The 10,000-nt window shown below is 43.8% G+C and overlaps 2 protein-coding genes across 5 annotated transcripts in view; both read left to right on the top strand.

Annotated features, from left to right (window-relative positions):
• The window catches only part of LOC122131296 (eukaryotic translation initiation factor 4 gamma 1-like), an 8,145-nt gene extending 4,481 nt beyond the window's left edge, over window positions 1–3,664 (top strand). For 3 of the 4 annotated variants that reach the window (XM_042706162.1, XM_042706160.1, XM_042706161.1), the window contains 6 exons: window positions 249–575; window positions 1,278–1,415; window positions 2,364–2,450; window positions 2,766–2,996; window positions 3,148–3,170; window positions 3,503–3,644. In XM_042706162.1, coding sequence (XP_042562096.1) covers window positions 249–575; window positions 1,278–1,415; window positions 2,364–2,450; window positions 2,766–2,996; window positions 3,148–3,170; window positions 3,503–3,629 — 933 coding nt within the window. In that variant the 3' untranslated portion in view covers window positions 3,630–3,644. Of the gene's footprint in view, window positions 1–248; window positions 576–1,277; window positions 1,416–2,363; window positions 2,451–2,765; window positions 2,997–3,147; window positions 3,171–3,502 lie in introns of all 4 variants that reach the window. The other variant, XM_042706163.1, reaches the window with a different exon arrangement.
• Window positions 3,665–7,077: 3,413 nt separating this feature from the next.
• Window positions 7,078–10,000, top strand: part of LOC122131297 (E3 ubiquitin-protein ligase TRIM35-like) — a 3,697-nt gene continuing 774 nt past the window's right edge. Inside the window, exons 1-4 of the mRNA XM_042706164.1 lie at window positions 7,078–7,388; window positions 8,111–8,298; window positions 9,006–9,092; window positions 9,647–9,877. Of these exons, the coding sequence (XP_042562098.1) occupies window positions 7,100–7,388; window positions 8,111–8,298; window positions 9,006–9,092; window positions 9,647–9,877 (795 nt within the window). The 5' untranslated portion in view covers window positions 7,078–7,099. The remainder of the gene's footprint in view (window positions 7,389–8,110; window positions 8,299–9,005; window positions 9,093–9,646; window positions 9,878–10,000) is intronic.

A 10,000-nucleotide genomic window follows, 5' to 3' on the forward strand; every position in this document is an offset into this window, starting at 1 on the left:
CAGCAGCAGCTGTGGTTATTATTATATATTAATGTGTCTACAGTATTATCACATTGTCCCTTTTTGTGTTGCATAATTGAATACAGTGCTGGAAGTTCCTCTCTCCCTCTCCTCTTTTAGTTCCTGTCAGCAGCAGCAGCTGTGGTTATTATTATATTAATGTGTCTACAGTATTATCACATTGTCCCTTTTTGTGTTGCATAATTGAATACAGTGCTGGAAGTTCCTCTCTCCCTCTCCTTTTTTAGTTCCTGTCTCCACCACCAGCAGCAGCAGCAGCAGCAGCAGTGGCTGTCGTTTCCCCTCTGGAGGAAGACCTGTCCTGCCCCGTGTGCTGTGACATCTACACCGACCCCGTGGTCCTTCCCTGCAGCCACAGCTTCTGCAGGCCCTGTCTCGAGAAGAGCTGGAGGCAGTGCGTCCGACAGGAGTGCCTCATCTGCAGACAGAAGTCCTCCTCCAACAACCCCACCCCGAACCGGGCCCTGAGGAACGTCTGTGAGTCCTTCCTGAAGGAGAAGAGCTCTGGGGCTATGGCGGTGGAGTCCTCGGTTGACACAGCAGAGACCCATTCAGTAGGTTTTATAGTGGGCGAATAGTATATAAATAGTACATTTCCATTGAGTCTCTTCCTGGTGTTGAATTCTAAAACATTGCGAATCGTAGTGCCTTTAGCTTTCATCACATTTGATATTTTGTACTTTCCACACCTAGCATAGATCTGCACACCTCGCACTTTCTGATTCTTCTTTGCCCACCTAGCACAAATCTATATATACCTAGCACAAATCTGCACACCTAGCACTTTCTGATTCTTCTTTGTAAGCCTCAGACAACTGTATGTACTGTATACCTCTCTGTATAGCTAGCACAAATCTGTATACCTATCATGTGTATACCTATCATGTGTATACCTATCATGTGTATACCTATCATGTGTATAACTATCATGTGTATACCTATCTTCTGTATACCTATCATGTGTATACCTCTCTGTATAGCTAGTCATGTGTATACCTATCATGTGTATACCTATCATGTGTATACCTATCTTCTGTATACCTATCTTCTGTATACCTATCATCTGTATACCTATCTTCTGTATACCTATCTGTATAGCTAGCACAAATCTGTATACCTATCATGTGTATACCTATCATGTGTATACCTATCATGTGTATACCTATCATGTGTATAACTATCATGTGTATACCTCTATGTATACCTATCATGTGTATACCTATCATGTGTTTGTGTCTCTTGCTGTGACGCCCCAGGCCCTGTGCCCCGAGCACGAGGAGAAGCTCCAGTTCTACTGCCAGGATGACGATCAGCTGGGCTGTGTGGAATGTGTGATGCAGCGGCACAAGACGCACAATGTGTACTCGGCCAGGAGAGCCGCGAGTGAGCGCAGGGTGAGACTGCTTTCCAAATGAGTGGAGTACACAGTGGAGTAGGACACAGAGGACACAGAGTGGAGTAGGACACAGAGGACACAGAGTGGAGTAGGACACAGAGTGGAGTAGGACACAGAGGACACAGAGTGGAGTAGGACACAGAGTGGAGTAGGAGACACAGAGTGGAGTAGGACACAGAGTGGAGTAGGACACAGAGGACACAGAGTGGAGTAAGACACAGAGGACACAGAGTGGAGTAGGAGACACAGAGTGGAGTAGGACACAGAGGACACAGAGTGGAGTAGGACACAGAGTGGAGTAGGACACAGAGGACACAGAGTGGAGTAGGACACAGAGGACACAGAGTGGAGTAGGAGACACAGAGTGGAGTAGGACACAGAGGACACAGAGTGGAGTAGGACACAGAGTGGAGTAGGACACAGAGGACACAGAGTGGAGTAGGACACAGAGTGGAGTAGGACACAGAGGACACAGAGTGGAGTAGGACACAGAGTGGAGTAGGACACAGAGGAACCTGAGTGGAGTAGGACACAGAGGACACAGAGTGGAGTAGGACACAGAGGACACAGAGTAGGACACAGAGGACACAGAGTGGAGTAGGACACAGAGGACACAGAGTGGAGTAGGACACAGAGGACACAGAGTAGGACACAGAGGACACAGAGTGGAGTAGGACACAGAGGTCTTGATTGTTAGTAAACGAGACGCATCACTGTTTGATTGGTGATTGTAGCAGATGTCTAATCTGTATCTGTAATCCTGTTCTTTTTGTTTTGTTGTTGTTGACTTCCCAAGGGGCTTTTCTAAACGAGTAGTAAATTGTCTGATGTGGGCAAGATTTCGTTTTTTTAAAGAAAAAAATCTTCTTGAAACTCATTTTCATTTTCTCAAGTCTTCTCTGAGTAAGAAGTTCAGATGTGAGGTAAATGATCATTGTCTCCGTAGGATGAGCTGAAATGTCTAATAAAATCCCTGGAGGACGACGTGAAGACAAATAAAACTTTGCTTGAAGGAGTGATGTCACACATCAAGGTGAGTTTGGGCCCTTTTGAACGCTAGTGTATACAGCATGTATAAGTATATATTTATATATCACCTCAGCTAAAGATTATATGAAGATTATACATATTTATCTACATGCGGAAGAAAGGAGCTCATAGTAAATGACGCAAAAATATCTAAATATCTAAATTAAAATGTTATGATTCACTCAAAAAATCTGTTACATATTACTTAAACTCAGTACTCATAAAGCATTATAAACACATTCGTAAACGTTTAGAAAGCATTCATAATGCATTATAGTGACTACAATGTCCATTGCGTGTGTTGTGTTGCCTGATGCAGGCCCAGGCTGATCAGACGGAGACGCAGATAAAGGAGGAGTTTGAGAAGCTGCACCGGTTCCTGAGGGGAGAAGAGGAGGTGCGGATAGCCGCCCTGAGGAAGGAGGAGAGGGATAAAACCGCCGACCTGGAGGAGAAGATTGAGGCTATAGAGAGGGTGATGTCATCCCTCTCTGAAAGGATGAGACCCATCCAGGAGTTGATGGAGACGGATGAGGTGTCCTTCATACAGGTGGGCATGTCGGATGGTGTGAGAAATATTAATACAATTTTTTTCTTTTTTTTTTTTTTCATGAAGTTGCCTCCATCATTCTTTAATATGATGTATTGGAAATCAAAAACAGAAATGACCGTTATTTTTTTTGCTTTTTGTCCTTCTGCAGACATTTTCAGAAACAAAAGAAAGGTATAGTTTCCTACCCTACCACACTCAAAAGCCATTCAAAAGTTTGAGGTCACTGAGAAACGTCCCTGTTTTTGTATGAAATGCAAATGGTGTATTCTGTGACGAAAGCCAAGTTTGATCATTATTTCTAACCTTGTCAGTGACTATATTTCCTATTCAATCTCATTTCATATACGGTATGTTTTCATACATCACAGGGACATTTCCAAGTGACTTTTGAACGGCAATGTATATGTATATATCCAGTATATATCAGGTCAGCTAAAGAATGTATAAAGAGTATAAGTGTTTCTCTACCCCTCCCTCCCTCCCTCGCTCCCTCTATCCCCAAGAGTCCAAGATGCCTTTCTGCATCCTCAGCCAGGGTTCTGGCTGCTCCTGGACGTGTCCAAGTATGTGGACAACCTGAGCTACAGGGTGTGGGACCGAATGAAGAAGATGTTTGCAAACAGTGAGTAGATAATAAACAGTTTGTTTACGGCGCGGATTTAGATTTAAGTCGAGAGTAAGTGAAGAAGTAATTTGAGCGTGTTCATGTATGCGGTTTTTTTACGTGGGTGAATTATAATTCCACTCATTATCGATTTAAAAGACTGTGTGTTTAGAAAGCATTCATAATGCATTATAGCGACTGACATAAGTCTATACAACTATTTAGGAATAGACATAACTGCACACATACAGCATTTGGTGAATAAATAGCATTTGACATCAGCATAAGGCAATGATGTCATCAGTGCCATTATAACTTCAAGCTGTAAGTACCTATACTATAACCTTGCATCGCTTTATGAGGTCAATCATTACTACAGTATGTATAAATCATTATCTAGACCGTTATATAGTAATAATTATATAGACTTATCGGTACTTATATATACTGTATATGTACCATCGGTGCTTATCGGTACCTGTCCTTGTGGCTCACTGGTATAGAAACAGGTAGAGCAACGCTCTACCAACACAAGGGGGGTCAATACCCAGGGAACACATACGCCAATTAAACTGTATATCTGTACTGTTCTGTAAGTCGCTTTGGTCTGGTAAATGAGTTAAGTTAAATTCATGTATATTATATTATATCAATGTATTTATCTCGTATTGGATGGCCTGCATTATAGCGACTACAATGTCCATTGCGTGTGTTGTGGTGCCTGTTCCTCCTTTCAGGTCCTGTCATGGTGGATTCAAACACTTCCCAGGCGCAGCCAGACATCTTCCTTCCTGAACACCTGGCCAGCTTTCCGGCTTTTTTTCTAGAACCTTCTGCCAAATGTGATTCAGGGGAGGTTGCTCGTAGCCCAGAGAGGATTGCTCCTAATTCAGGGGACAGAAGGTTCACTTCCAGATGGATGCTGGAGGTGGATGATGATTGTTGATCGCTGACTGGAAATGGATGATGATTTGGTGATCGCTGACTGAACAGAAAAGACTTTAGTTGGATGTTTTTGTTCAGTTAAAGAACATGGTTGCTGCATAGCACAACTCTCAGATAGTGTACTGCATTGGAAGACACAAACAAATTTAATCTGTAATCACTGCTATGTTACTAATGGTCCATAAAATGTTCTATGAATCACATTTTGTTTGCGGAGTACCTTATTTGAACAACCAATCAGAGAATGTTGTGCTGAGAACTTGATTGTGACCTCATAACACCGTTGTGATTGGCTGTAGTCGTGGTCCCAGCTGTTAGTAGAACGTCACAGTGTACAGAGTATTCACATAAACAGATACTAGAGCTCCCCCTAGTGTTTATGTACAGTGTGTTTGTGTAAAATGGCATATTTCTCACATAAACATATACTAAACCTCACCTGACTGTGTGTGTGTGTGTGTGTGTGTGTGTGTGTGTGTGTGAGTGTCTGTGTGTGTGTGTGTGTGTGTGTGTGTGTGTGTGTGTGTGTGTGTGTGTGTGTGTGTGTGTGTGTGTGTAAAATGCCATATGCTTCACAGCCTTTGTCTGCATGGTGTGTTTTCCTCTTGTGAAGACGGGGACACATCCCCAAAGAGCTCTCCTAACTGCCTTTGGCTCTAGTTTTACAGTCACCACAAAGACTTTAAAAGTACCCTTAAGAACACTTAAAACCTAAAACAGGGCCGGAAAAACTTTCCAATGCAACCATGTGCCAAAAGTAGATGCAGAGTCTGCAGTGCAGGACGAGATTGTCTCGGCCTCTCTGTCTCTCTGTCTCTGTCTCTGTCTCTCTGTCTCTCTGTCTCTGTCTCTGTCTCTGTCTCTGTCTCTGTCTCTGTCTCTCTGTCTCTGTCTCTGTATCAGTCTCTCAGTCTCAGTCTCTGTCTCTCTGTCTCAGTCTTTGTCTCTCTGTCTCTCTGCCTCTCTGTCTCTGTCTCTGTCTCTGTCTAAGTCTCAGTCTCAGTCTCAGTCTCAGTCTCTGTCTCTGTCTCTGTCTAAGTCTCAGTCTTTGTCTCTCTGTCTCTCTGCCTCTCTGTCTCAGTCTCTCTGTCTCTGTCTCACTCTGTCTCTGTCTTGGTCCTGCTAATATGTTTTTCATGTTCCTCATTAGGACAAGGAGTTTGTGTATGCACCAAAATGCATATTGCAGTCATAAGACCTCTGGAGCAGAAAAGAGTATCTTTCACATTTACACACAGTCAAAAGAAAACTCATCTCCATCAAGTAGTGTATGCAGGTCGAGAGGGTCTCTGTCTCAGTCTCAGTCTCAGTCTCAGTCTCAGTCTCAGTCTCAGTCTCAGTCTCAGTCTCAGTCTCAGTCTCTGTCTCTGTCTCTGTCTCTGTCTCTGTACTCTCTTATCCCCTGCAGTCATCCAGCCAGGCAGTGGAGACTCGTAGTAGTTCTAATAAGCTACAGATAGCCCCCTCCTTGGTCAACTAAGGGAAGACCTTGGGCTGGTTAGAACTGTGTGGTAGGGTGAAGACACATGTTTTTCTGTAAGTAGATTTTTATACATGAAAGTGTCCCCAAAATACCATGTGTGTGTGTGTGTGTGTGTGTGTGTGTGTGTGTGTGTGTGTGTGTGTGTAAAATACCATGTCTCACATAAACAGATAGTAGACCTCCTATCATATCATGTGTCATCAAGTCAAGCAGTGGAGACTTGTAGTAGTTCTACAGTACGTGCAGGAGGAGTCTCTGTCAATGCACACACACACTCTTATCTCATTGGACATGTTGCCTTGGGGGCCACTGAGAACCTCCTGATAAGCTACGGATAGCCTTCAGGCGTGGTTGGGTGACACACACACACACACACACACACCTTCAGGGGTGGTTGGGTGACATGGAAGACATGAAAACAAACGCTTCGTTCAGCTGTTCGTCCTGAAGAGGCATCATAGGGAAATAGACACATTGAAATAAAACAAAATTTTGTCAGTAGATTTTTGTACATCAAGATGTCCCCAAAATTGGCGTGTTGGATTTGAAAGCAGGGGTGAGTTGGGAAACTGCCAAACTTAGTCTATGTCTATGGCTGTGTGTGTGTTTTGGTGTGTGTGTTTGTTTCATGCATATCTTCACTTATTTTGTGTGTTTTGGTGTGTGTGTCTGTGTTTACATGTTTGTGTGTTTTGGTGTGTGTGTGTGTGTGAGTGAGTACATAGGTGTGTAGTGACTTGGAGGGCAAACAATATTAAAAAAACATTACTATTCTTACTTAAGTGCATTTCCTGCAGGTGAAGTTAGTAAGATAGTTTGAAGATAAATAGCTCCCTGCATTTATGCGTTGTCTTACATGTGCTTGTTTCGTGTTGGTTGATCTGCCTTGCTGTTATGTTGTGTGTGTGTGTGTGTGTGTGTGTGTGTGTATGTAAAATACCATATTGCACAAATATCTGCATTCAAAGTTGCACTCATACCCACACTCACACACACAAATATCTGCATTCAAAGTTACACTCATACACACACAAACACACACAAACACTTACACAAATATCTGCATTCATGTGTGTCCAACAGGTTTCAATGGCGTCCCCCCTGGAGGTTGACCTGTCATGCCCCGTGTGCCTGGGGCTCTTCCTGGACCCGCTGCTTCTCTCCTGCGGCCACAGCTTCTGCCGCTCGTGCCTGGAGGAGAGCTGGAGGGAGCAGGGGGAGGAGGAACAGCGGTGCCCCCTCTGCAGACGCCGGAGCTCCAGAGAGCGCCCACCCCCCAACGTGGCCCTGAGGAACATCTCCGAGGCCTTCCGGAAGGACTGGCAGTCCACTGATGACTTACACAACATCACAGATGGTTAGATGTTTATGTGAGAGAGAGAGAGAGTGTGTGAGAGTGTGTGTGTGTGAGAGTGTGTGTGTGTGTGTGTGTGTGTGTGTTTTTCTATTCCAATGTGTAATAACATTGTATCAATGTGTAATAACCGTGCATTAATGTGTAATAACAATGCATCAATGTGTAATAACAATGTAACTGTGCACACATATGTGTGAGCAAGCTTAGTGGTTATGGAGCTTCAGGTTTGGCTTTGAAAAAAACTAAATCGGCATTGAGTAAAATTAAAAATAAAAAAAAGAACATTGGCATTGCATCACTTGTATTGAAATTAACTTTGGGCACTAAAAAGATTGTCAGTTTGTTGGATAACATGGATAATGTTATCTGATACTGAAAATGTTGCACCCGCTGTCATGCAAATAAAGACCTAGGTTGCAGCATTCCAAAGGTTAGTTATGCTTGACAAAAGTCATACACTTAATACTTGCCCTTGGTTTGATTATAATTAAACATTGGAATTTCTGAACTAAACGACAGACTCACACAATGAGACACAAATAAGATGAAACATTGTTGTTGTTGTTGTTTTATTTGATTGTTCTCACGGTGTTGTTGTTTATTTGTTTATTTATTTAGATTTGCACATGAGGGGAGAGCCTCTGCTCCAAGCTCCACACACATCTCAGGGTGTTTATTTGATTATTCTCACAGTGTTGTTGTTTATTTGTTTATTTATTTAGATTTGCACATGAGGGGAGAGCCTCTGCTCCACGCTCCACACACGTCTCAGGGCGTTTGCCCCGAACACTCGCAGGAGCTCCGGCTCTTCTGTCAGGATGACGAGCAGCTGGTGTGTCTGGAGTGTGTGTCCCGGCTGCACCGCACACACACCTTCAGCTCCCCCAGCAAGGCTGCCGAGCGGCGCAGGGTGAGAGGGTCACGCTGGGTTAGTGTGTTTGTATGTGTGTGTGAGTGTCTCTGTGTGTGAGTGTTTGTGTGTGTGTGAGTGTGAGAGGGTCACACTGGTTTAGTGTGTGAGAGTGTGTGTGTGTGTGTGTGTGTGTGTGTGTGTGAGTGTCTCTGTGTGTGTGTGTGTGTGTGTGTGTGTGTGCAGGGTGAGAGGGTCACGCTGATCTAGTGTGTTTGTATGTGTGTGTGAGTGTCTCTGTGTGTGAGTGTGTGTGTGTGTGTGTGAGTGTGAGAGGGTCACACTGGTTTAGTGTGTGTGTGTGTGGGTGTGTGAGTTTGGGTGCGTGTGTGTATGTGTGTGCAGTGAGAGGGTGAGAGGGTTGCTGGTTTACTCCAATTAGTCTAGGCATTTGGAGATAACGTGACATTAAATTGTCATTTATCAGACAGACTTATCCAGAGTGAGCCAACTACAGGGACAGACCTATTCAGAACGGCTTACAATGTCAACTACAGGGACAGACTTATCCAGAACGGCTTACAATGTCAACTACAGGGACAGACTTATCCAGAGCGAAAGTTCCCAGAAGGGATGGTTTTGTGTGGTTTTTGATGGTTAAATATAATCCTTACAGTTTATCTATAGAAGGGAGTTGTTGACTGTGTTGACTTTTTTATTCGTTATTTGATGGCAGATGTTTGATGTAATGATGTTGTGTGCAACAGGACAGCATCAGATCCATGATGAGGACACTAGCAGATCAGTTGGATGTTGATAAAATCCTCTGTGGTGAAGCTCTTGCTCACATTAAGGTTGGTTCTCCAAAATGCCGAGATAACCAATACGTACTATTTACATTTCCAGGTCATAAGCATGTGGTGGTTGATGTTATGGTTACACTCTTTTGAGAGTGAATCAGTTCTTCATCTTTTCACCCTGCAGCAGGTACCGTCACACTGGTGTGTTTAGAATGTTTCAGAATGAACGTTCTAAAGAATATCTGGGTCCATGGAATATAATGTGGAATTTTAGAACCTTTCATTGTTGATGAACGCATTCTTTTTTAGAATGTTCAACACTCCCCTGCTGAAGGGTTCATGTATTTGGTCTAACAGCTCTCAATATGTCTCATAGTATGATAGCGTATGGAATACGTGACATAGGCTGTTGCCTTTGTACGTGGCCTGGCGAAGACCCTAAACATCCTGTCTTAATGTAATTGATCAAACAGTCCCACGTTACCAGTTACGTTTCACCTCGGTGTGGGAGATTTTCATCTTGTGACATGGCAGTGACGCAAAACCTTTAGACTTTTTTAAAGTTTTTTTTTTACTTTTAAAGACTTTGAAACTCATTCTTGTGACAGGCCCAGTCTGAGGAGACGGAGAGTCGGATAAAGGAGGAGTTTGAGGAGCTCCGGCGGTTCCTGAGGGCAGAGGAGGAGGCGCGGATAGCCGCCCTGAGGGAGGAGGAGGAGAGGAGGAGATGGAGGCTGACGAAGAAGATGGGAGAGATGGAGGAAGCCGCCGCTACTCTGGAGAGAAAAGCTGGACTGATCGAGCTGGAGATGGGAGCTGGTGACATCACCTTCCTACAGGTGGGGATTCCTGATGTGTTCAGGGGGAAGTCTTTTCTGAGCAGCTGTAGTTACTACTGTAATGATTAAATGTGCTAGCACTCACACACATATACACTCACACACATATACACTCACACACAT

The sequence above is a fragment of the Clupea harengus genome, unplaced genomic scaffold, assembly GCF_900700415.2.
Source record: "Clupea harengus unplaced genomic scaffold, Ch_v2.0.2, whole genome shotgun sequence".
NCBI classification, from domain to species: domain Eukaryota; kingdom Metazoa; phylum Chordata; class Actinopteri; order Clupeiformes; family Clupeidae; genus Clupea; species Clupea harengus.